This window comes from Pygocentrus nattereri, chromosome 11 (genome assembly GCF_015220715.1).
Source record: "Pygocentrus nattereri isolate fPygNat1 chromosome 11, fPygNat1.pri, whole genome shotgun sequence".
Taxonomy (NCBI): Eukaryota; Metazoa; Chordata; class Actinopteri; order Characiformes; family Serrasalmidae; genus Pygocentrus; species Pygocentrus nattereri.
The window spans coordinates 25,485,379-25,513,053 of record NC_051221.1 but is presented as its reverse complement, the minus strand read 5'-3'; the positions used below and the strand labels follow the sequence as shown (position 1 = coordinate 25,513,053).

The window sequence follows — 27,675 nt, the reverse complement described above, 5'->3', positions numbered from 1 at the left end:
TTTTTTCCAAAAGAAGACTGTATACATCTGTACTTTTTCATTATATTCAAGCCATAATTAAGATCTAAATAAGATCTCCGCTTCTAATTCTGTCTTCTGCTGCAATATCCATCCATGCATCCATTTTCTAAGCCGCTTCTCCGTCAGGGTCGTGGGGGGTGCTGGAGCCTATCCCAGCAGTCTTCGGGCGGAAGGCAGGATACACCCTGGACAGGTCGCCAGTCCATCGCAGGGCTCTGCTGCAATATTTATTGAAAATTTAGAATCTAAATTTTCTAAATCTGTGAGCTCCAAGTGAAATATAATATCAAATTACAACAGATTTTTGTTAATAACTGCAATTTCTTCTGGTCAAAATCTAATTTATCTAATAAATCTAACTTCAATTTTGGTTTAGAAGAAAACAACACTAGTCTCAGTCGTGCAGAGAACAGCAACATCTATCAGCACAGTCAGGCTGCAGTGCACTCTTAAATTGATGGTGATCTATGGGCTTCCCCAGCATGGCAGTCCATAGTCTTATTCCCACCAGCACACACTATCTTACATTGCCATTAAGGCTGATGAAAGACGAACAGCTTCGACCTTTACATGCACATGGATTCATTAAACATCACTGTGGCCACGAAGACTTCATTAGTACCAAGAGTGCCTCACTCCTTCAAATGTATTTTGTTCTTTGTATGCTAGAAAAGTGCCTGGGAAAAATGCCCTGCATCATGCATAACTAGGAGGCTGACAGTAGCATTAAGAATGAAAAGTGCCATTTGGATTAGACACACTGCCACCTGGTGGCTGCCTATAGACATGGAAAATAACTCCAGTAAAGTATGCTTTGACTTGGAGCAGTTTAGAATAAGGGTGCGCTTTGGCTATAGGAGGTCATATTCCGACATGTTTGTTGAGAATAACTGTGTGAGCGGCAGAGCAGTTTTTGAACATGGAAGCAATTGATCACAGTTAATGTCAAATCCTCACTTTACATATCTGGCAAAATACTGCAAAACTGGCCTAAGTTCAGCCTAGAAAGGCAAAGCCAAGTTTACTTCAGGTCATGTTGTAGCACAATGGAAACTGTGTCGTGCTTGTGAGTACCTTGTGGTTTCTCTTTTGTTAGGTTGTGAAACCTACTCGCTCTGATGGAAAACAATGATATGCTCAGCTGTATTTTTGGTTTGACACAGCTCAGAGTAACAGAGAATGAAAGCAATAACTGCCTACTCTCAGTTGTGATGCCCAAGCCAGCTTCTAATGTAGAAAGTTCTCTGGAAAATATTTGCATATTAGCTGTAGATTTTCGTTTGTGCTGGGTAGTAAAAAACCGTAAAAAAAAATAATGTTTTCCAAATATATAACGGTATCATAATATCAGATATTTAAGTTAGTATTAGTCACAATGATAGGATCATTTAGTTAGTATACACACAGTTAATAAGTAAGCATTAATAAAATTCATGAACCCATGCCATGCTTATTGAAATGTTTTGTTTTGTTTTCTTAAAATGATTTTTTTTTGTATTGTATTGTATTGTAAGCTCATTGCTTTTTTGATGTACTCTGAAATTTATCCCTGGCCAGGGCCATCTATAAAAGTAGCCAGTTTGCATTAAAGTTCCTTCAGTTACTGAATAATAAGTCTTAAAAAAGTTACATATAGAGAAAGTCTTCTCCAGAGGTCTCTTTATTGATGCAGTATCTGTTGCCCATCCCTCTAATTTAGCTCAGTTTAATCTAAACCTGCTGTCACCTGTGGTGGTAATGTTGCTTTTTTTAAATGCTTTACTTTCTACATATTTACATAGTGTGATTTCCTTTTCCATCTTTGCCGACTCATATTTCAACTGAGTGGATGTTCATCAGAAATGTTACTCTTTCGCAAACATGTGCACAAGGATTAATCACAGCCTGACTATTTAAACCTGGATTAACACAGAAAGCTGTGAGCCACTGTTGTAAAATAAGTTAACCACATCTGTGTTTGTTAGGTTTTGTGAAGCTTTAACTTAGTCAGAAAGTCTTATCTAAGCTGAGCTTGTATTGTTAGACAGACTTCAGATCCACTTTAACACAACATAAAGGACATAACATAATAGCATAAAGTTTCTTTTCCATTTTTCAGTTCCAGATGCATATGTTTTTCTTGTTTTTAAGATGGAGATTAAGCTGTTGCTTTTTTGCCCTCATTTGAGCTTCTTGGACAACATAATAGGGTCCTTCTAGTGGCCACCGAGCTCTAAGCAGCTGCTCATGCTTATTAGGTAGGGCTGGCACTGTTTGAACTGAATCTGAAACACTCAGTAAATGCATTGCTGGCATTGCTGTCAGGTCCTTGATAGAATAACTAAAGCAAATACAAATACAAAATAGAATAAAAAATTTGATAACATGGATACGGTTATTTTACAGGTATAATTTCATGAATATAAGGCATGTTATCCATCAAATATATTGCCGTAATTACTGTCAGTAAACTCAGTTTAGGTTTTTGGTGTTGATGAAAATAAGACAATTTCAGTAGGAAATCAGTATCTTCTTTGCAGAAGACAGTCAACAGGGGTTTCTGACTTCTCCTCTTGTAACAGTTCTTACTGAAAGATCAAAATGTCTCTTCCAAAACTCATTAAAGCCCCAATGCACTGCTGTTGTGTGTGTTGTAAGCGTGTTTTATTCGCACACTTCAGCTACATCATATCTAAACTCAATATGCTACATTTTCATTCCATATTAGTTGCTAAATTATCGTAAAACTACGTAATAAGCCTAGGGTTTGAGGGTTCTAGCACAGTCAGGGAACAAGGTTACTCTGCGCAGCCGAATGTTTCATGAAGCAAAAAAGACAGATCTCCCCAACGCTTCTCTTCCATCAGTCATTTTAGATCAAGGCTGCCTTAAGTGTGGCATTAAGGCTATTGTGGGGCAATGAGTTCATTTTAATTTTCATTTTTTTTGGTCCATCAGAACCACCTTGCCCAATGAGAGAACCAACATATTTCTATGCCATATAGAACTTAATATATTCTTAATTTCCTGTTATGATTGTATTGTTATGTTAAGTTTAATAAGCACTGCACTTTGGCCTCCAAGAAAAAAAGTGCGCTGAGCCCTGCTCTAGAAACAGGTAAACATTTAAAGAGAGTATGTTTACAAGGTGTTTATGTGGTGATTATGTGATAAGCTGTGCTGTGCGATGATGATGATTAGGGCGGCGCTGAGCTGTGGCACTGAGGGTGAGGATATATAAACTGAATGAGAAAAAGGATTTGTTTATTAAAAGGCTCTTTATTTGACATGTGTCTGTGTGCTACATAGAGAGAGAGAGACAGAGAGAGAGAGAGAAAAAATGAAAGAATGAGGACTTAATTCTGCTGAATTCCCATAACGGGGCAACAGAGATCATGCTGAAACAAGCTATGTCTCCATTCTCTCTCTCTCTCTCTCTCTCTCTCTCTCTCTTTCTCTGTCATTATCTTTCATGTAAGTTCAGCAGGTGTTGCAGCTGAGATTAGAACCCTTTCTTCTCTTTTATACGCTACACCTTGTTTATGATGTCAAAACTCCAGTGATAACAGCTTATAAAGACGTTCAGTCATCACTGGACAAATGAGGTGTACAAAACAGTGCTGTCTCAGTGGATGGGTGGTCTGCCCTCTTGTTTTCTTTTTGGATAAGGAACTGCTAACATTAGATTACCACATTTAATGTGAGATGCCTTAAGGTATCTACTGAAGCAAGTATTGGGTTTTTTTTGTATTGTACTTTTGGGTTATAAGGGAGATACAAATGAGTCTGTCTAAATTTATGTAAAATAAAGAGAAACAGAACATTTTTGTGTCTGTGTGTGTATGTGTGTGTCCTGCAGTGTGGATAACTCAGAAGATCCGGTGTATGAGAGTCTGGAGGAGTTCCATGTGTTTGTGTTGGCACATGTGCTAAGGCGGCCCATCGTGGTTGTTGCAGACACCATGCTCCGAGACTCCGGTGGAGAAGGTACCAACACACACACACACACACACACACACACACACACACACACACACACACACACACACACACAAACAGACTGAACTACCCACTGACATAGTGGATACTTACATATAGTGGGAAGCACATCAATGCTTTATGCTGCATCAGTCTAAGTCATTAGAATAATGCTCAATAAAGTACAACACTGTGCACATGTCAGAGACCACCCTTCGTCCATCTAATTTCTAATTTAAATTGGCCATTAAGTCCAAGTTATTTATTCAGGAAATATTTCTAAAGAGATGAGATGAATAAAAGTACATAGACAAAAACAAGAGCATTTGTAAATCAAATAAAGAAGTTGCTGCTGTTCTCAGAACAAAACTGACCGCCCCAAAGTCCACACTTCAACATCTAGGCAATATTTGGATTGCGAGAAGCAGACAATGCCACCAACTGCTAAGACAGAACTTAAAGTTGTGGGAAAAAAAGATTTCTTTGAAAAACTGAAGGCAAGTCTCTTGAAAAGAATGGAACTTGTAATAAAGTCAGAGGGTTTACACTCTAAAAACTGATATTTGATCATTTGATATTGTTTGTGTGTGGCCTCTCACTTTTGCACAGTACTATATGTCATGTAGAAATATTTTATGTTTAAATAAAGCTGTAGTGGTGCTGGAGTGTTATACATGACAGGATTGGACCAGTCAGAGTAATGTAAACAAATTAAAAAGATAGGTAGAGCATGGTACAGTACTCTTATAGTATTCATTGTACAGTACTGTATCCTCAGGTTTGTTTTGATGAGTAAGTTATTGCCGATATTACTGTAAATAATTTCTCCAGTCACGTTTCTATATGCACTTTATTTTTAGGTATCAGATACAGCTGCAGAATTTGAGATTTCATGATGCATTATAGTTCCAAAAAATGTATAACTGAACTGAATTGTGAAGACAGAGATCTTTATGTTCTTACTCACAAATGTAGTGTATTTTACAGTAACTTGAAATGAACTAGACAGTGCTTTAAGGTTGTGATATCTCCCTCATTAAATTGCAGCATTTGCACCTATACCATTTGGTGGACTCTACCTGCCCCTTGAGGTTCCCCCTAATCGCTGTCACTGCTCCCCACTGGTGCTGGCCTATGACCAAGCCCACTTCTCCGCTCTGGTTTCCATGGAGCAGAGAGACCAGCAGAGAGAGCAAGGTAAGCTACAAAAGAATACTCACATGACAGCATTTCTACTTTTTTTCCACTGCTGGGTTTTCACAGGGTTCATTAAAGTTACTTTTTACCAGTCTAACAATGTAGAAAATCATGAATAAAACACATATTTTTAAGTAATTTAAATAATCTTCCAAGTTATTTAATTTTGACAGTCATTGGGATGATGTAATATACTTCTTCTGTGGAAATGATGTACACATTTGAATAAAGTTCATTAAATCCATAAATCTACAACTTTTTCAGCGCCCCTTGATGAGGGAAAGGGTATATATATATATATATATATATATATATTAGAGTAGGTATATGTAGAAATATCCCATTTTGAAAGGCAAGTATAAAAGGATGAAGACTGTAGTATTGCATAAACCAGGATTGTTGCCTGGATTGACCAGTCAGAGTAATGTACATTAATTAGAATAATAGGTATAGTACAAATAGCAGTCTGACCAATGGCTTTTAGGATTACCAATCCTTGTGATGAAGTGCACTATAACCAGATGATCAAGCTGTGGAGAATAATCTAGCAAGTTATAGGCAAGCACATTAAAGGCCTGAGGGTACTGAAGTCCTGTAGGGAGGAACATGTGGGATGGGAACAGAGCGTGCGCAGCTTCAGCTCATTCAAATTAGAGAGCACATTTTGGGAACAGAGAACAAGATCAAGCTCTGTGTCATCCCCAATGAATAATGCGGACCTGAGCTCTAATTACCTGCAATCAATTATTAATGAAACAGTCCTTCAGACCTCAGTCAACACATAGTGGCCATCAGCCTGAGAGAGAGGAGAGAAAGATAGAAGGGCAGGGGGGGAGAGGGAGAGGCAGTAGAGGACAAGAAGAGAGAGAGAAAGATAAGGAGAGAGAAAAGAAAAACATAAGAACAAGGAGACAGAGAGAGGTAGGGAGGAGAGAGAGAGAGAGATGCAAAAAGAGCGAGAGAGGCTGAAAAGACAATGAGAGAAAGGAGGAGAGAGAGATGGAGAGATTTTTCTGTTTTTCCTGCAGCAGTTAAATAGCTCTAACTCCCTGAAGGGGTCTGTGTTGTTGCTGACCGCCTGGCTGTTTAGATCATTAATAAATCTATCTATGATTCTTTTTCTGCAGCTATATGGGCCTCAAAAACAATGGCACATTACAAGAGTCATGTGGTTGTAATCCATTGGCACTCAAGTGATAAGCTGTAACCACCTCGTTTATGTAATACCTTAGGTTGCATAACATCCCCAGTTGCACTCGCAACTTCATTATGATAAGCAAAGAATTCTCCACCAATTTCTTCACTTGGCTTAAAGGAGTTCCTGTTTGGTCTTCACATTTCCCCAGCAAAAAGCAAAAATCAGAGCCAGAAAATGAAAAAGCAGCCCCGAGCAGTTCTAAAGGACGAGTTCATTTCTTAATTGCATGTGTGCATGCGTACAGTTATGAAAATATAATATTACATGCTATACTTAAACTAGAGCTCATAATAATACACATAATATTAAAAACATATTTTTACACATTGGATGAAGCACATTGGACTATAAAGACGCCCACATTCACGTAGGGGATTTCAATATAGTATTGTAAAATCAGAAAAAAGTGTTGTGTTAACTGTTAACTGTAACAATTTTGCATCCCCCAATCTCAAGGGTGTCTTATTTAGCATTGTTGAATGCAGTGTTTACCTGGGTGCATCCTATCAGAGTAAATAGGCAGGGTGGAGTTTATGTTAAACACACCCACACTCTAATGACTATTCCTGAAGTCATGTATAAATTCTAGAGGTTGTGATGTTTAGGCTAATTTTTTTACAGCAGACATTGAAAACCACATTGAGCCTGAAAGTACGTGTATTGTTACACCCCCATTCTTCACATATAGAGGATAATTTGGTAAAGAAAAACTAGTGAGCACATTTTTTGCCGTGACTTGTAGAATAACCTTCCCTCAGCAGTAAGATGTTCTGTAGCCCCTGATCTTTCATTTATACAGACTAGTGTCAGAATTGCATCTTTCTCTCTCGGTCTCTCTCCCGGTCTCTCTCTCTCTTTGTGACTCCTCCTCTTGGCATGCAGAAAAAGACTGTCTTATGGCACGTGGATCCTCCGGAGCACAGAGACAGCGCAGCATCAATTCAGCCAGGACATGTGCTAGACGCACATACCCACACCTCCCTCTTGGCACAGAGAAATTGCAAACATTGCCCAGGGCATTTCAGCTTTGAAGAGACGTTCTTTCACACTGCACATCACAGCTTATTGGCCCAAGTTGAAACACACATGTTTGTTTTTAATCAGTAAATATGTAAAGTATGCTGTATGTATACAGTGCTGTGCAAAAGCCAGAGATCACTCATTTAATTGATTGCCAGTCAAAACAGCAAAGTGCAAATAAGTGAAAAAAGTTAGCTAAACTGGAGTTAAAAAATTATTAAAAGATACCAAATACAAATGTGCAAGGTCTCACAGAACACCAAAACTCTCAAGACTATCAGCCAAGTAGTGCTGAAAGTGTTCATCTTTGAGAGAAAAGAAAAGATTAAGCTGCTTCAGATCTGAAAAAAAAAAACCACCAAAGGTGATTTTTTTGCATCCTCCCACTGTGAAAAGACAACTCTGAAATAATGTGTAGCTGAGAGGTCATTACTGAGAAAAATAAACAGACAAAAAAAAATGCAAATCAAACAAAGAAGCTGCTGATGTTCTCAGAACAACGGACCACCCCAGAGTCCAGACCTCAACATCACTCAATGTGTTTGGGATTACTTGGATTGTAAGAAGCAGAATGTAAACTTTGGAGGTGTGTGTGTGTGTGTGTGTGTGTGTGTGTGTGTGTGTGTGTGTGTGTGTGTGTGTGTGTGTGCTATAAGCCACAATACAGATGTTTTATATTTGAGCAGTTAGTTATATACATATACAATGTTGCATTTCTATCAAATAACACTATTATAAACATTATAAACATTAAAACAGATTATCATATTATCATAAACAATAAACACCTTTTTGCCCATCAGACAAGACAAGGTTGAGGCTGTACAGACCACTGGTATGCATGTTTTCATGTGTCTTTAAATGCTTCAAATCCAGGGGAAATAGACACAGGCACTGTTGCCTAGTGCTTTTATAAATATTTGACATGTCTATGTCCCAGGTGCCTTTTTATTTTGAAACTAGTTCATTCTGTTCAGTAAACATCCAGTAGATGGCACTGCCTCACTTGTTGTGCTTCACTGCTCACTTGTGTGCCCCGAGAGACCTGGCGCCCCTGTAGGCTGTATGATGAGTTTGAAGCAGCAGGGTGCTGACAGATTAGAGGCCTTCACTGTACTCCAGCATGCAGGAGTTGCTCCAGGATGGAGAGATAGCCCTCCTCCTCCACAGCAACTTTGCAGCTCCAGTCTTCTGGACCAGTGCCATCTCACAGCACTGTGTTATTATTGCACCTATTTACAGATGTCTGTGCTTCCGAGCCTGTGAGAAACTTATACCCCAGAAAGGAGGGAATCAAGAACAAGGAAGGGAAGAGAAAGAGTGACAGATTGACAAGGCTGACAAAGACAGGCAAAGAATGTATTTGTGTCAGTGTCAGGTTTTTTTTTTGGGTTTTTTTTGCATTTTTGAAGAGAACCCTTCATTTTCTTGGCTGAATGAGGTCATCTGTTGCTGTGCAACTGAAGAGACAGAGCCATGAGGCCCCACACCATGCCCTCAAGCACTCACACACAACCTGGGTTCTCTCTCTGACTCAATTTTTTTGTGTTTATTCCTATTTTTCTCTTCCCATCTTTTTCTCTCCCCTTTTCATTCCCTCTCTTAGAGCCACACTTAGTCTGAAACAGAGTCTTTTCATAGTGCACTGGCCATTTTTAGGGAATGCAGTGTGCTCACAGTGGGAGATGAAACAGGATGACTGGCTCAGGCTCCCAAGTATATAATGTATAATTAGTGTATGTATATTCATGTATACTTTTAATACCTGAAAAATGAGGTGTGGAAATTAAGTGTGTGCTCACTGTTTGCACTCAGTGGTCACACATGTCTTAGTGGAAGGAACTGTCAGATGCCTTCAGAGTTAAAATCTTCAAAATGGCTGACAGACCTAGTGAGACTGTCCATTCAAACTGGGAGCTAGAAGTTCGGGGCAAAAATTGGCAGTTGTTTCTTTGACGGCTATTCAAGTGCTATTCAGTGATGGAGCTACTGCAAATTAATTACTCATTTAGTGCAAAATGTTAGTGTTCAACCTTAGACGGTGCCAGGGGCACAACTAGGACCTTATGGGCCCACCCCCATCCCCACCCCAATACAGAAATAACAGTAATAATAATAGTGATAATATAATTTATTGTTTACTCACTACTGTTTTCTCAAATAAGTTTATGATCTCAATGCATGCCACTACCCCAACTAGCATGTACTGTGAAGGTAAATGTCTGCTAGAAGACCTGTTTAAGATTTCAAATGATGAATGCATTTTTATGTTATATTTTCATATAATAAAGATGTTTTTGAAAGTGGTTACAATGGATGCATAATGAATAAGGAGTGTGGTCGCTTCTCCTGCCCCTACTGTAGAAAAAATCCAAAAACTAAAGTGAAAATGTAATGTATGCTGTAATGCCAGTTTTTGTGTGGAAGTAGGGAAGTGAAGTTATGTGGAGAAACCTGATGAGCTAATGCTTGCTTAGACTTATACGTAATCCTAAAAATTGCTAGCAAAAATGGTAACACTTTACAATACTGTTTCTTAGTTAATAAGTAACTAATCAAGAACTAAGCAGAAATAAATACTACAGAAATAACTACTCTTAACTACAAAGAATTACTAGTTAACTATTCAGTAGGTAATAGTGAACTAATGATTAGGGTAGTTCACTATTCACTAAACAATAACTACTGAGTCTCAAATAGAATTTCTTAGTAACTACGGAATAACTACTCATAAATTATTCATCAATTCAACATTAATTGCTCAATAGTCTGACAAGGTTCCTGCTAAACTATTAACTGATGTATTGTATTCCAACTCTTCTAACAGCAGTGAAATACAGTATACAGTGTGCAATCTCTACAATATAATTAATTATACCCATTTCTATTCACAGAAAGAGGTATGCTCAGAGAAGGCTGAGGCATCACACCACATTGTACTGACTGGTGCCCCTCGTGTGTTTGTTTTGATTGGAAACTCTAAAAGGCTAATCTTCATTCCTTCATTACCACTCATGTTTAGAAAGGAACACACCATTCTTTTCTGCAGGAGCACATGTACTAGTGTTTCTTCTGAACAGTGGTTCTCCTTTATTGTCCTCTTTAGGACAAGTAAATACTTTCAGTCAGATAATTAATGAGGTGTTGCTGTATTTCATTGAGAGTTAATGACAATCAGGAACAATGTAAAATGAAACAATGGTAACTCATTATTAATGAACTAGGAGTTATTGATGATCAGGAATAGTATAAAGTGAAATACATGGTAACTAATAACTAATGAACTAGGAGTTAATCATGATCAGGAACAGTATTATAAAGTGAAACACATGGTAACTCACTATTTATTAACTAGGAATTAATTATGATCAGGAACAGTATTATAAAGTGAAACACATGCTAACTCACCATTTATTAACTAGGAGTTAATGATTATCAGGAACAGTATTATAAAGTGAAACACATGGTAATTCACTATTAATGAACTAGGAGTTAATTATGATCAGAAACATTATTATAAAGTGAAACACATAGTAACTTACTATTTATTAACTAGGAGTTAATCATGATCATGAACAGTATTATAAAGTGAAACACATGGTAACTCCCTATTAATGAATTAGGAGTGAATGATGATCAGAAAGAGTATTATAAATTGAATTACATTAGAAATAAAAACCTCTAAAGAAATTATGTACAGTAGTGCAAAGGTATTTTGAAAAAAGTAAGAGTAAATAAGTTGTTTATTGAGTCCTTTTTACTTGTGAACAGTCCAAATGTGAAAACATCCTTGTGTTATCTATCTAGCTTATATCACTGAAAATAACACACCCAAACAAAATTAAATCAAAATCTGTCATTACTACTGAAGGAGAAAGTCTGAGAGCTGGGACTGATCACAGTATTTTCTGCTAGCACATAATTAGGTTACACAACTTTCTGTTTCATATCTGAGGCACAAAGGTTTACTTCCTAGCGTTTAATAAAGCACTACTATGTGCTTATAATTCTGAAACAACATGGAAAAACATACATTGTAGAAGAAGACCAAACCTACTTAGCTCAGATTAGTAAGCAAGTCAGCTAACTGTGTCTCTACATTAGTGCTGCAGTTTGAATAAAACCTTGAATCTGAATCAAAAGTCTCACATTAGCATCCCAGGGGTCTGCTGTGAGTCAGATTCACTCATCGTACATTAGGAGAAACACACACACAAACACACACACACACCTTCTAAGCCGCTTCTCCTTCTGGGTCGTGGGGGGTGCTGGATCCGATCCCAGCTGTCATTGAGCGAAAGGCTCAGGAGATACAGTGAGTCAGAATTAAAATATGAACTGAATTATCAAACTAATCCATTGAGAACACAGGATTAACTGCTCTCTTTTACCAACACTCGCAAAAACCTCATGGGTGCTCAACAGAAGCAAAGCTATCAAAATAGGAGTCCTGTGCAACTCTACTGGGAAATGTAAGTGTACTTATTTCAGTAGAACTCTAAAATGTTTATTAAATGTTTATTTTATATGTAAAAACCTTTTAGTATTTATTATACTACTATAATATCAAAGTAATAATAATACTACTACTAATAATAATGATTATTATTAAAATAATTAGTAGTGGAACTTAAGTACAACTTAGTAGAACTTCACTTTACAATACTGTTCCTGATTATGATTAACTCCTAGTTCAATAATAGTGAGTAACCATGTGTTTCATTTTATAATTCTGTTCCTGATCATAATTAACTCCTAGTTCTTTAACAATGAGTTAACATTGTTTCATTTTATATTGTTCCTGATCATCATGAGCTCCTAATGAAAAACAGCAACACCTCAATCGTTATCTAACAATATGTAGAACCCACATTCAGATATTTCCATGAGCCCTCTCTTCAACTGACCCTGGCCTCAAGAGGAGGTAAGCAGGCTGGTCTACTGAATATTGTAGTATTTCAGTAGTTGTTCCATTTGTAGGCTGATGTGCAAATTGGTTCACACTGCTAAATAAGAAGAGTAAGCTTTTAGGGTATTCGATCAAAGCAAACACATGAGGGGCACCAGTCAGTACAATGTGGAGTGATGCCCCAGTCTTCTCTGAGCATACCTCTTTCTGTGAATAGAAATAGGTATAATTAATTATATTGTAGAGCCTGCGCACTGTATAGTGTATTTCACTGCTGTTAGAAGAGTTGGAATACAGTACATCAGTTAATAATTTAGCAGGAACCTTGTCAGATGTAGAATTGACCAATAATTTATGAGTAGTTCTTCCGTAGTTGCTAAGAAATTCTGTTTGAGACTCAGTAGTTGTTGTTTAGTGAATAGTGAACTACCCTAATCATTAGTTCACTATTACCTACCAAACAGTTAACTAGTAGTTCTTGCTAGTTAAGAGTAATTACTTAAGTATTAATGCAGAACTTCTCATTTATTTCTTCTTAGTTCCTCATTAGTTACTTATTTACTAAGAAACAGTATTGTAACGTGTTACATCAAAAACAAGTGCTAGTTACCATCCAGTGTTAGCTGTACTGCATGTTAGCTGATTTTGCAATGTAAAACTGCACTAAATTAACTATCCAGCTCCAACTATCAATATACAATGGATTAACATAGGCAAAATGACAGCTAGTGAACTTCACTTTACTGACTAATGCTAGATAATAATTTGTTAGCCAAAACTGTTAAATAATATACAGAAAATGCAACATTTATATTTTTCATATTGTGTCTCTTACAGCTCTTTCTCAGCCTAATCACAAATCTGTTTCTCTACATGAACTTGTAGACATTCTGCCCAGCTCGAGAATACAATTGCATGAAAAATGTAGGTTTGTTAAAACTCATGCTCATGCAGTTATTTGAAAATCTGTGGAATCTGTGTGCTTGCTCTGCTCTGGTGCAGGTGCAGGTGCTTCAAGCTTCATTTGCTCTACTATTCAGGTGCCAATGGTGTTAATATATGGGGCCTTTGCTAATTGCTAATTAGAGCAGGTCTGCACAAGCTAACCAGTCAGTTCAGTGACTTGCTCTACCCTTGGCTCTCTCCTCCATGGACGCTGCCATCATGTTTTCGGCCTGGACTGATTCTTTCTCTACCCATGGACCCCCACAACCACCCCTTCCCATTCCCCACTGAAGTCCTGAGATTCTTCCACTAGGGTGGGCTGGGCAGCAGCCGTCCATCCACCATGTGTGTTCAGGTGCCAGCAGCTTCCCCAAGAACACTGAGACTCACTTCATTTCTGGGCGAGAGAGACTCTCCCACCCTCTTCTCCACACTCCATTTGCATGGCTGTGGCTACACTATCACAAAGGAATGTTAATCTTATGCACCTCAAACCCATTTTTGGTCTCCAGATGCCTTAAATGAGTTATTTAGGCGTGTGTGCAGAAACCCTCAGGTGTATCCGGGTGCGATATAGACACCCTTCTTCCCTGGTGCCCTCCCAGGCCGCTGGAGCTGAATGGTGGCCCTGTCCGACCCCGTGCCAGGGTCTGCTTTAATCTCCCTGCATCCTGCGCTGTGGCCAGGCTATGAGGGAGTGGAATCCACCCACACAAAACCTCTGCTGCTATTTTGATGCTCTAGGCCCCTTTTTAAAAGACCTGCAGGTTTTCTTTGGCTCTGGATGATCGTCCATTAAAGCAATCCTGCTATAAAGCTGAGGTTTTTTTTTTGTTTTGTTTTTTTTTTTGCCAAGCACTTGGTTCAGAATTTTACAACACTTCCTTTTCAACACACCCAGTTTGTTCACACTGTAAAAAGCTTAATGGCATCAGGGTGACAGTGAGTTTTGGGTAACACTTTATAATAACTTCCTTTAATAGGCTATTAAATGACTATTAATATCTATGAATAAATGATTAATTCATCAGAATTTGAAAATGCACAAATGCTTAAAAATGACAGCTCATGTAGTTGTTCATGTGTGTATTTAGAAATGATCTACAACCCCAATTCCAATGAAGTTGGGACGTTGTGTAAAATATAAATAAACACAGAAAATATGATGATTTGCTAATCCTTTTCAACCTATATTCAATTAAATACACTACGCAGAGAAGCCGGTGGCGTTTCTGGGTGTTGTTGATATATGGCTTTCACTTTGCATGACAGAGTTTTAATTTGCACTTGTAGATGGAGCGACGAACTGTGTTCACTGACGAAGGTTTTCTGAAGTGTTCTTGAGTCCATGTGGTAATATCTGTTACAGAATGATGTCGGTTTTTAATGCAGTGCCACCTGAGGGATCGAAGGTCACGGGCATTCAATGTTGGTTTTCTGCCTTGCCACTTACTTACAGAGATTTCTCCAGATTCTCTGAATCTTTTGACGATATTATGGACTGTAGATGATGAAATCCCTAAATTCCTTGCAATTGCATGTTTAGAAACGTTGTTCTTAAACTGTTGGACTATTTGCTCACGCAGTTGTTCACAAGTGGTGAACCTCACCCCATCCTTGCTTGTGAACAACTGAGCCTTTCAGGGATGCTCCCTTTATACCCAGTCATGACACTCACCTGTTTCAATTAACCTGCTCACCTGTGGAATGTTCCAAACAGGTGTTTTTTGAGCATTCCTCAATTTTCCCATTCTTTTGTTGCCCCTGTCCCAACTTCTTTGGAACGTGTTGCAGGCATCAAATTCAAAATGAGTAAATATTTGCAAAAAAACAATAAAGTTTATCTATTTGAACATTAAATATCTTGTGTTTGTAGTGTATTCAATTGAATATAGGTTGAAAAGGATTTGCAAATCATCGTATTCTGTTTTTATTTATGTTTTACACAACGTCCCAACTTCATTGGAATTGGGGTTGTACATGATGTTTTCCTTTACATTAAAGTTTATGGATACAAATCAGTGCAGCGAAAATGTATGACTTTCTATTAGTGACAATAGCTTTTTGTCCAGTATGTATGTATAAAGATGTTGTATGGCTACATAGTTTCATAACTTGTGTGTGTGCAGTTATCTCTTTTAACTCTTGTTAACTCTTGTTAATGGATGTGTGTAAAATGTAATTTTTGGTCGTAGACCGTTTTGCAGTTTATGCAGAAAAAGTTAAAACTACCTAATGCACTATATTGCCAAAAGTATTCACTCACCCATCCAAAATATTGAATTCAGGTGTTCCAGTCACTGCCTTGGCTACAGGTGTATAAAACCAAGCACCTAGGCCTGCAGACTGCTTCTACAAACATTAATGAAAGAATGGGTCGCTCTCAGGAGCTCAGTGAATTCCAATGTCATGCCATGATAGAATGCTACCTGTGCAACAAGTCCAGTCATGAAATTTCTCACTACTAAATATTCCACAGTCAACCATCAGTGGTATTATAACAAAGTGGAAGCGATTGGGAACGACAGCAACTCAGCCACAAAGTTGTAGGCCATGTGAAATGACGATAGAACACCTTTGGGATGAATTAGAGTGGAGTTGGGAATCAGACCTTCTTGTCCAACATCAGTGTCTGACCTCACAAATGCGCTTCTGGAAAAATGGTCAGAAATTCCCATAAACACACTCCTAAACCTTTTGGAAAGCCTTCCCAGAAGAGTTGAAGCTGTTATAGCTGCAAAGGGTGGACTGATATCATATTTAACCCTATGGATTAAGAATGTGATATTACTCAAGTTCATATATGCTTGTGAAGGCAGACAAGCAAATACTTTTGGAAATATAGCATATCTGTGTGTGTTTGTGTGTGTGTGTGTGTGTGTGTGTGTGTGTGTGTGTGTGTGTGTGTGTGTGTGTGTGGGTGTCTTGAACAGTGCTCTAATAGTCCTAATAGTTCTTATTTAATACAAGAATAAAATTTGATGAAATGTACACAAACTTTCAAAAATCATGCACTTACTTTTACATCGAAGGATCTAACATACCCCGATCCCCCAAATATATGTGAGAAGTGCCTGTTATGTGAAACAGTAGGAATAGCAAAGCAATGTACTGTTGTAGTTTCTGCCTTTTTCTGCAGTTTTTGAGTCTGTGACAGATCAGCTGGAGAGAGTGAATTCGGAAACTACAGCACGTTGTTCAGTCTTCATTTTGGCAGAATCATATGACTAGCACTAATCATGTTTTTTAGAAACATGAACTATTTATGAGCAGTTTCAATTTTAGTTACTGCAAAAATATCTATAACTAAGGAATACATATTCTGCACACAGTTAACAAGAATTATAACTTGAAATTATCTGATTATTAAGCCATGAGATACTTTGTCTTTACTTGCATACTGGATAAAACATAGAGCTTTTGTCACTTTTAAAGAATTATAGATTTCAGTAATTTGCTGCAATGTCTATGATGTCTATATATCAGTTGATGTTGTACAAACCATTATTTACTGGTGAAGGGGTGTACTGTAAAAGTACAGGAAAACACCATTCACATGATCCATCAGTATGAATACACACACCAATAACTACATAAACAGCCATTTATGAACGTTTTCAAATTCTGATGTATGAATTTGTTCATAGCTAGTAATGATCTGTTAATATTTTATTAAAGAAAGTTATAAATTGTTGCTGAGTTTTGTATACAGTGTGTTTGTGAGAGTGAGAGAGAGTAAGAGAGAGAGCAAGTGTCTAATGTGGCACTAGGAATGCGGCATGTGATTACAACATGTTGTAATCATTGGATTAACCCTGTTCCAGAATGAAAACCTGTTTAAATCCACAACTGTAGTCATAAAATATGCAAATGAGTACAACATTTTCAGATTCCTCATTTAACATTAAATGAACCCAGGTTGCATGACAAAGAAAGGCTCATTTGTTTGGGGTCTATGAGTGCACTGAGTGACCCAATCCACTAGAGGGAGTGTACTAAAAAGAATAAAAACATATTTAGAGACTTGAGAAATAATGGCTCTGATCATTGAGTTGTTTTCAAAAGGATTATATCACACATGCTTCATGTGACAGATATGCGCTCCAAACTCTCCAAACTTTCATAAAGTCGGCGCCATATTGAGCAGCGAGACACACTCATCATGCATCATGCTGTAGCAGGGAGCCACAGGAATGAAGTGAATGCATATGATGATGTGGCCTGCCATCAGCAACTTATCTATCAGCAACTCTTGTTTATATAATCCATCCTCCTCCCCACAAATGATTTGTGTTCTCACCATTTCCACTGTACCAGAAGCCCCCTGACACTGTGCTGTCATCATGCAATTAAAGCTTCTTTACACATTCCTGTCTTACAGTTTTCATTCTGATACTTTCTGATACTATTCTGTCTCTGTGTCTGTTTCTCTCTGTATCTCTCTCACTCATCCCCCTCCTTTCAATGCACATCCTATCATCATTCAGTTAAAGCTAATCACCACATACTATATTTAATGCTACCTGCTTAATGCTACTCTCTCTCTGTCTCTCTCACACTTGTTCCTACGCATGTACATTATCCTCTTTCACTGATTTTCCTCTCCATGTTGCTCCTCTCCTCCATGTCATATCATAGTTTATTGAAAGGAACATTTCACTGATCTGTAATTCAGTCTTTAAGATTCAAAGTCATTCATGTGAAGTGGTTCATTTTAGCGAAACTTAATGAGACAGATTTCTTCACAGCGCGTGGTGATAGGAACCAGGGGTCACAATATCTACATCTCAAATATAGCCACTTGATTTACTGTCTAAAATGACTACTGAACCTTCTTGTGTCACTGTCACAACAAAAGCTCATGTCTCCAGAATGGTAACTTTACAGGAGATGGAAAAGAAGTTAATATAATGGAAATTAATATGACATGATTTTTCCCCCTCCTAATCATTTTGGATTATTTTTAGCTGGTCCTTTCATTACAAAAGGTGTATGCTATTTAAAGGTTAGCTTTACATATAAAAAAGTAAAAAAAGAAAAAAAAACAGAAATTGAGGTAATGTTTTGTCCTGAATGAATTTATTTACATCTTAATGATAAAATTATACAGAAATGTTGAAAAGTTGGTGGAAATTCCCTTTAAAGCTAATTATCATATACTAAATGTCTCATTACACTGAGTACTTTCCACTGCTCTCTCTCTCTCTCTCCCTTTCTCTCTCACTATCTGTCTGTCTATCTGTCTAACTATCTCTCTCTCCTACTCATGTTTTCCATGTCTTCTAGTTAGTCTCTCTCTCCTCACCTAGTCTCAGCTTCAGTAAAATAGTCAGTAGTGCAGTTCTTGTTCCAGCGTGTGCGGCTTGGTTCATGATGTCACAGCCCATATGCAGCCGGCCTGGGTCAGCTGAGGACACTTCACTATGGCTGCCAGCAAGGAAAGTAAATACAGTACACTGCACTGGAGTCCCCCGCAGCAGAATTGGCAGGGGTGGTGTTTGGTTCTGGAGCGGGCCCAAAGGGGAACAACGGTACAGGCTGAGATGATGTGTGTGTGTTGGCTCAAGGAGGAGTAGGGACAGCTGTGGTGAGGGAGTCGGGACACAACCCCACATGGTAAGCCCCAGTGTCCACTGTCTGACCCCATCCTGGTGGGAACTGGGTGTAGTGCTTATACCCCTGAGACAGAGGGCCTTTGAAGACAACTGTTTGTGTACATTGGTTGCAAAGCTTGTATGAAAATTTGTTCACATGCTTGTTATCATGTGTTTGTGTTTGTGTGTGTGTGCGTGTGTTATTCTGTACAGTGTGTGCTCTGTGGTGGGAGTTCCTCCTGCACATGCTAGTACTCAGTGTCCATTTCTCCGCTCTCCTTTGGCTCACTCTCTTGTCCTGGACTGTCGCCACTTGGAGCGGTCACTGCAGAGCCGTGGACGCAGTTATTTTTTCACCTCATAGCGCAACTCAAAGACAGCAGAGATTATCTTAATCAAATACTCTACCAGCCTCAGCTTATCAGTGCAGTGTGCAAAAACATATTTGTTGTGTTTAAAGTGTTCTCTTGTATTATTACAGCTCTTAGAAAGCAACTCATTCTACAATGACCTGTTATGCTTTGTCTGTACTGTTCCACAAATTAATGATTAGCTGTTATCACTGATGCTGGAGGGCTGTGATGTGTTGACCTGAAGTGTTTGGGTTTGTGAAGGTGAAATTTTTAAAGAGAAAAAAAGATTTTTAATGTGTAAAACTTAAACATGGAACATTTTGACATTCCCCAGTGACCAGCAGCGGTGGGTAATAACTAGTTCCATTTACTCCGTTACATGTTCTGAAGTACACATTTAATGGAATTGTACTTTGCTAGTGTTTTTAAATAGATTTACTTTATCCAGTGTTTCTTCTGAAATCATGTACGCTGAAGGGGACTTTGCTACACTAACAGCCTGTACTCCTCTGGAAAGACTTTAGATTAGATGTTAGAACATTTCTGTGAGGATTTATTTGCATTCAGCCACAAGAGCATTAGTGAGGTCAGGTACTGATGTTCATTGATCCATTCAAATCATTCCAAAGTTATTGGATGGAGCTCCATCACCCCACAGAACACAGTTCCACTGCTCCACAGCCCAGTGTTGGGGGCTTTATATCCTCCTAGCTACTTGGCATTAGGCATGATGACCTTAGGGTCATGTGTGGCTGCTCCAGAGCATCCCTTCGTACTAGCAATGCTTTGTGCATTCAGCTGAAAACCTGTGTGAGCAATAGAGAAACTTTAAAATAGCCCAATTCACTTAGTAGAATGAGTGTCTGGAAATACTTTCCTAATGCATTTTATTCCTGTTTTTTTCTATTTGTTTTGTTTTTAATATCATTATGTTGGTGACCAGCTTTTTGGAGGGAAATAATTCCAAAATGAAAAGAATAGAGCCTAAAAAACTTGAGGAACTTTAGGGAACTCTGTAGGGAATATAGTACATACATACATTTTGGATGTGATATTTTACACTTATATTCAAAGTTGTTTTTGTTAGGCTACTTTTAATTGTTCTTAAGCTGTAATGTCAATGAAATAGCATTACTTTTATTTGAGTGTGGGTTTAGGTTACTCCACTCACCTCTGATGACCAGGATTGAGTTAAAGGGTGCAGATCAAAGACTAAGCATTGAGCTGATTGAGAGTGTACAGTGTGGCTGTATCTTGAGTAAAGTTTTGCACACCCATGAAACTCAAGCCAAAACCAACCCGTACCTACGACTTTAGACCTAACCTGATTGCATTGGCCATGCTGTTGATTGACAGATGATGCCATGCTAGGATAAACTAACAGTATTATCAGTATATTTTTGTGGAATTGATGATTGTATCTAGTAGAGAACAACATCTACCTGCCTCTGATGAGCTGTTAGCTCCACTTCTCTAATATTCCTCTCTGCACTGCTGCTCCTTGAAAGAATACCTAACATACTACAGGCAAGCTTAGAGTGGAATTCCAGCAGTTCCACAAGCTTCTGCCCAATTAAATGATGGACATGTAAAGATGCAAAGATGTAAATGTCATTCAGAATAGTTTGATAGGAAATGCTCCATTCTGGAAAACGTACTGAGTTATAATTGTTCACAGTGGAGGTGATAAGAGTCAGACATGTGAAGAATTTAATGCCTCTGAAAGCTCCCTCACAGTAAGCTGTAACATAAATGGTTATGCATACGCTGTCTGATAGACACTGTTTTGTGACAGTTTTGAGATCTCTTTGTTTCTCTCCATACACACATGAATGCTGTCTTTCACCCTTCCTTCACAAAATGGAAGATTACACCCCTAGTGTTGTTCAGATGAGTCAGAGTGAAGCAGAGCAGAGTGTGTTCACTCATCATTGGTACACTATGAAACTGGCCAAGCACAAAGAGGAGAAGAGGAGACTGTATGTTCTGTATATGTGCAATATGCACATATACAGTGGAATGTCCTCTGCTTGAACATGCGTATTTCCCTCCAGTCTCACCACTTTCCATTTTCCTCTCTCTCTCTCTCTTTCTTTTGTTTTCATTCTCTTTCTAAAAGTGATTTATCATCTTCTCTTCTCTTCTCTTCTCTTCTCTTCTCTTCTCTTCTCTTCTCTTCTCTTCTCTTCTCAGCTATTCAACTATTCTCTTCTCTTCACCTCTTCTCTCCTCCTCTCTTTTCTTTTCCTTTCCTTTCATCTTCTCTTCTCCTCTCCTCTCTTCTCTTCACTTCCCTTCTCATAAATATTTTTATCCCCTTTCATAAAGCAGCTGTGTGTCTGCATTGCTTGTGAGAACAGAAAAGCGGGGAAGGGGAGTAAATGAGGGATTGAGTGAGCAGGGTGGAGGACGAGGGGAGTCATCGTTTAAATGTAGGAAACAGTGCCCTGCCCAAGCAAAGTCTGAAAACACTTCTGTAGTCTGGCTTGTGTTCTCGCTGATGAATGCTGAAATGCTCTTCCTGCCTGAGAGGTGGAGGTGGCATGGAAAAGGCTTATTTCTGCACAGCAACACTTTTGGAACTGCTACCCTACATCTCCCATCCCTTCTCACAGAGAGGAAAAGAAAAAAGCCTTCAGTCAAGGCTGCTAAAGTGAGAGGGATCAGGGCTTTTCAGCACTGGGGCTTGGTGAAAGGCTTTTAAGAGATGTACATGGATAATGTGCCCATTAATCTGAGCGGGAGATTTTAATAACACGTTCTCCTACTTGTGGCTTCAGTGCTGGAGTTGGTGTTAAAAACAGTCACTCTGTCTTTGTATCTGTCCTCTCTCTTTATAGACAGTGCCAGGGACTACTGGACAGAATGGTGTTGTGTTTGTTTCATTATTGCTTAAAATCTTTTTTGTAAAACTTTGTCTCTCTCTTTTCCATTCCAGCTGTCATTCCTCTAACAGACTCTGAGCACAAGCTACTAGCGCTGCACTTTGCGGTGGATCCGGGTAGAGATTGGGAATGGGGGAGGGACGACAATGACAACGCCAAGCTGGCCAAGTAAGACCCCTCAGTCTCTCCATCTCTCTAACCCACCCGACACAGGGGCTTATAGGCTCTGCTGACCGGCCCATTCGGTCTACAGTACTCAGAGAGGGCAAAGGGAGGGGGAAGGTCTAATGAGGGCCTCTCTGTCTGTGTTATCCCTCATGTGAGGGATTTAGCTGGACTAAATCTGGGCGCCAGTGTCCCAGTGCAGAGAGGGCAGCACACACACCACCATAGTTGAGGTTCCAGCTTCTTTGTATAAGCAGCATCCAATCAAAGGTCCCACACAGTTATATGAGCCTGTGGACAAGGGCTGAATTTGTCCTCACTATGCCTAATAGATGAAATTCATGGCTTTTGAATGTGTTTTATGTTCTATGGAAGAAGTCAAATTCTGTGGAGGAAATTAAAGTAGCCACAAGACTAAAGAAAGAAGTACACAGATTGGAAGCAAATGTTCCAGATGAAATAAAAAAACAGGGATAAAACTACATAGCTGCTAAGTTGCTTTGAAATGTGCTTACAGAAAATGTGGGAACTTTAGCAAGTAGGTATACGTACATGTGAAACAACAACTTAGTAATTATAAAACACAAGTGTTGTATAGTACTGTGAAAACGACATCAATCAATGAACATTTCCACCAATTACATGTTGTACATTTTTTCAGAGTCAGTTGCAAATTGTTTGTTGTTACACTACTTAAACTGGCATAGCACTTGAAACAGTTCCTGATTAGCACTAATAGACTGATTAATTTACTGTAATTACTGTTCTATCACTAAATGACTTAATTTAAGCAGTAATTAAGCTTCACTCATGTTGAAGTTTCCCCTGTCCATTTGCTGAAATAGAGGCCCATATGGCCCAGAAATGTGGCCTCTCTTACTTCTGTGTTCTAATTATTAATCAGATGCAAATAATCGGGTGGACAAAAATGCTTAAACAAGTATACAGTGTCTCAGAATTTTTCTCTCTTTACTCTTTTCAGTCTTATCCTCTCATTGGAAGCTAAGCTAAACCTTCTGCACAGTTATATGAATGTAACATGGATTCGGATACCATCAGAAACAAGGGTGAGTAACAGTTAATCCCCCCAGTATAATATAGTCAGAGTGTTTGGTCTGCCCCACTTGAGTGAGTGATGTACAGGCTGTTACATGAACATTAATATGCCTGGCTTGTGTTGCGCTCTACAGGCTCCTCTTGCTCAGCCCGAATCACCCACCGCTTCAGCAGGGGAAGATGTGCAGTCTCTAGCCGAATCCATGGACTCAGACCGAGAATCTGTCTGCAGTAACTCCAACGTCAACAATGGCAAATCAAGCAAAGAGAAAGACAAGGACAAACAGCACAAAGACAAAGACAAAGCTCGTGCTGACTCTGTGGCTAACAAGCTAGGTAGTTTCAGTAAGACTCTCGGCATAAAGCTTAAAAAGAACATGGGGGGCCTGGGTGGACTGGTGCATGGCAAAATCAGCAAGTCTGGCTCAACAAATGGGCGCACTATGGAGAATGGTGAGCAGAAGCCCAAGAAGAAGGACTCTAAAATACGTAAAGGAAGCAAGGAGGAGTCGGGCCAGTCTGCCAGCACGTCCTCATCAGAGAAAGCAACGAGTCCCTCTCCTACGGACAGAGCTCCAGGCAACTCACCAGGGGAAAGGCAGCCAGGTTCGGGAAAAAACCCAGGTGACCGGACGCTGGACAACTGGAAGTACAGCACAGATGTAAAGCTGAGCCTGAACATCTTGCGGGCAGCCATGCAGGGCGAGCGCAAGTTCATCTTTGCTGGCCTTCTCTTGACCAGCCATCGCCACCAGTTTCATGAGGAGATGATTAGCTACTACCTGAGCAGCGCACAAGAGCGCTTTAGTGCTGAGCAGGAGCAGAAGAGGAAGGCTGAGGCAGAAAAGAAGCCCCAAACCAACGGGGTGGCCTTGAAGAAGCCTGAGCAAGAGAGTGTCTTCCAGAGAGAATGCTCAGACAGTTCTCCGCCTGAGAGTTGCTCACCAGTCTTGCATCCCAGTCATATCCCTCAACTGAAGACCCAGGGCAGAAACAGTCCAACCCTTGCCTCTCCTATCCCCATCCCAAACCCTGCCCCAGCTTCAGTCCCAACAGCATCCTCCATGTCGCCAGTCCCCTTCTCCTCCCCCAGTGATGGTGCTAAAAGATCCGGGCCTGTCCCGGTGTCGGCCCACTATAGCCATACCCCACCCATCCAGAGGCACAGTGTCATCCATCTGCGAGATGTGAACACACAGTCGTCCAGCTACCAGGATGAGCCCTACAAGCCTACGATAGGGATGCTAAAGACCTGTGCCACGTATCCCCAGCAGAACCGCTCGTTGTCCTCCCAAAGCTACAGCCCGGCCCGCATGTCTGGGGTCCGTACCGTCAACGCTGGAGATTCCCTGTCATACAACATGCCTGGCGAACACAAGTCACACACCTATACCAATGGCTTTGACGCCGGTGACATCCAGGACTGCCTGGAGTTTGCTGACGAAGAACCGGCACCGCATGCCTGGCTGGGGCACGACAAGGCAAAGGGCCGAAGCGGGACCTGTCCCATGTACTGCTTCCAGCAGAAACGCTGCAAACGGGAGAACTGCTCTTTCTATGGGCGACCTGAGACTGAGAACTACTGCTCCTACTGCTACAGAGAGGAGCTGAAACGCAGGGAACGCGAGGGCAAAGTGCATCGACCTGGATAGCCCCTGCCTGCAAACATTCATATACGCATACACATTCACCATCAGTGTGTTCAAAGCAGGCCCCTGTGAAGAACAACAGCAACACCATCACCCTCTGCACTCTGCGAGTAATACGAAAATACTGGCATAACAGTTTCCTACTCTATTTAAAGAATGGTCTCCTTGCATTCTTGTTACCTTTCTCTCAAAAGCAAAAGGACTCTGGGACTCTTACTTTATGAGAAAAGAAAGTACAACCGGAATCAGTTTACAGCTTTGGCCAGAGATTGTGCTGTCGTTTCTTTGTCAGTTTGCATTTTGTCTGGTTGAATTTGAATCTTTTACTTGTTCTAGAGTAAAAGCTCATGTCTGTGCATTTTGCTCAGTCTGTAATATATAATTCCTTGTACTAGCTGAAAGACATGTAAAAGCATATGTTAAATTCCTCTCAGCTAACCCAAAGCTGAAGGGGAAATCCGTTCAGAGGTCATTTGAATGCAATACTTCACAGCATAGCTCTTTGAAATCTCAATATCAAATAACGTCTTTCTGCTGTGCATTGCAAATAATTAAATATGGGAGGGACATGCACTGCTAAGCATGGGAATTTTTTTAAAAGCAATAAGTTTGGTAATGACTGCAACCCCTTCCTCTTTTTTATCTATGCATCCATTATGTCAGCTGTAGTATATTGTCCTTTGTGCGGATCTGAGTGTGATCTGATCTGCCCTGATGTACGAAGATTGTGGTGAAACAGTTCATTTGTTGCAAATCAAAGTGTGCTGAGTGGTATTGTGGAATTAATACTGTAATACTTTTGATTGCGCAGCACATGCTAATAAGGCCTTTGTGTACGTGGGTTTGCATTCCATTACGTCTGTCTTCTATAGACTGTATCTGATGCAGTACAGTGCCATTTATTGCTAGCTGAATTTTGCAATATATCACATTCCCGCTAGCAAGCGGTGAGCTTATATAAAATAAAACTACTCGTGATAACTTTATACAATGGTCTTACAGTAACAAGATAATGGAATACAAACCTTTATACACTTGAATATTCAACTAACAGCAAAAAGCAAGTGGAGCCCAGTCTGCATTGTTTGTCATTATTGGTTACACATTGGTTACACTGTGGTGTGGTGTATGTGATACCTATTACTCATCACACATTATGTAACCCAAAAGCACTGCCATAACAGTCACTCATAGACAGATCCACCCAAGTTTGCCCTAAAAAAAATTGTGCCAAAAAAAGACCTCCCTTATTTGACATCCTCAGGTAATGTGTTAAAAATGTTGTGTCATTTTTAAACTAGTGTATTTAAGCCCTAATATTTTTAACTGTAATTTAAAATTGGCTATTACAATATGAGTGTGTAAGGTTATGACCTCAGTTCAGGTTCTGACAATTCAGTTTGGTAACAGTTCTTCAGGAAACAATTCAGTGCACCCTGACTGCTTAGATTTTACCACAGTTTTGGTACAATTCTTTATTATTTTTTAAAAGGCCCACTAAATATACAAATGCCACTGAAATATTTACACACTTGTGGAATATAAACAATACAAACAATACACTGTTTTTTTTGTTCTTTACATTAGAAAAAGCCTGATTATTTGATTTTTGTCCAAAAAATGAGCACACATTTTCTTGAATACTGTTTGATTTTATTCTAATATTTGATCTTAACATTCCAAAATTAGTGCAGTGGCACCTTCAGATGCGTTTTTACACCCCCATCACAACAATGTCCAAATTAAGCATTTACAATCAAAATTGTAGAAAAAAACAGAAAAACTTTTAAACAAATCACAAAAACATTGACAAGGCATGACTAATGGCAGCAAAGGTGTACTGTCTCACTACATGTAACAGCAAATGTACCATCACCACTAGATGTGCCAGTGTTTTGTAGCTCTGAAGCTTAGTGTGTGTTGTGTGCTAGAAGGTGGGCTGCGGGCTACTCCCGGTCAGGCTTTGATACCTGTCCTACTCCAAGCACCACAAATCTTTTGGGACTGACAGTGTCATTAGTGCTTTAGCCACTGTGTAAGCCTGGGCAAAGCGAAGGCCTCTCCAAGTGCTTCAGTCCTCCAGCAGAGTGATGACGGCCAGAGCACTACTCATTGCTGCTGGGAGAGAGTCGAAAGCCCAGAAAACCCTGTGCAGTCTCACGCTGAGTGTGTGTGTGTCTCTCCTGGCCAAGGATGTCCTCTGCTTCTAGTGTTTTCTTCTCAAGGTTCTACTGCAGCCACCCACCGTGTCTCCTTCCTCCCTCCCTTCCCCTTCTCTTCCTCCTTTCTATGTGACAAGATCATGGACTCGCACTGTCTTAGAATTGTAAAATATGATTTTGTATTCATTTGACAGTTTTACACTACTTTAAATTATTAATTTGCACATTAGGTACCGACATAAATAGTAGGAGGAAAAGAGAAAAGAACAAAATAAGATTAGTTTATTGTTAACATAGGTGTCTGTGCGTTATTTTTATTGTGTGCAAGCCTGACTGAGTGAGTGAGTCTGAGTGACCAAGTAAGTATGCATGCAGATATGTGTGTGTATGTGTATGTTGGGTGTGTGTATTCTTACATATGCCCTTACCCTCAGTGTCCTGTAATTTGAGCTGTGCCTCAAGCTATGGTTTCAGTCCATATAAGAGCCTAAATAAGACTGTTTAGGAGTCTGATTAGAGTCTGCTTACCCATATAATTGATCCTGTGGAGTGAAAATAGACTCC

The 27,675-nt window shown here is 39.5% G+C and overlaps 1 protein-coding gene across 2 annotated transcripts in view; it reads left to right on the top strand.

The window, feature by feature from the left end:
• Positions 1-27,403, top strand: part of otud7a (OTU deubiquitinase 7A) — a 103,799-nt gene extending 76,396 nt beyond the window's left edge. For both annotated transcript variants that reach the window (XM_017708341.2, XM_017708342.2), the window contains 5 exons: positions 3,860-3,987; positions 5,026-5,175; positions 22,133-22,247; positions 23,227-23,311; positions 23,435-27,403. In XM_017708341.2, coding sequence (XP_017563830.1) covers positions 3,860-3,987; positions 5,026-5,175; positions 22,133-22,247; positions 23,227-23,311; positions 23,435-24,952 — 1,996 coding nt within the window. In that variant the 3' untranslated portion in view covers positions 24,953-27,403. The remainder of the gene's footprint in view (positions 1-3,859; positions 3,988-5,025; positions 5,176-22,132; positions 22,248-23,226; positions 23,312-23,434) is intronic.
• The last annotated feature ends 272 nt before the right edge of the window (positions 27,404-27,675 follow it).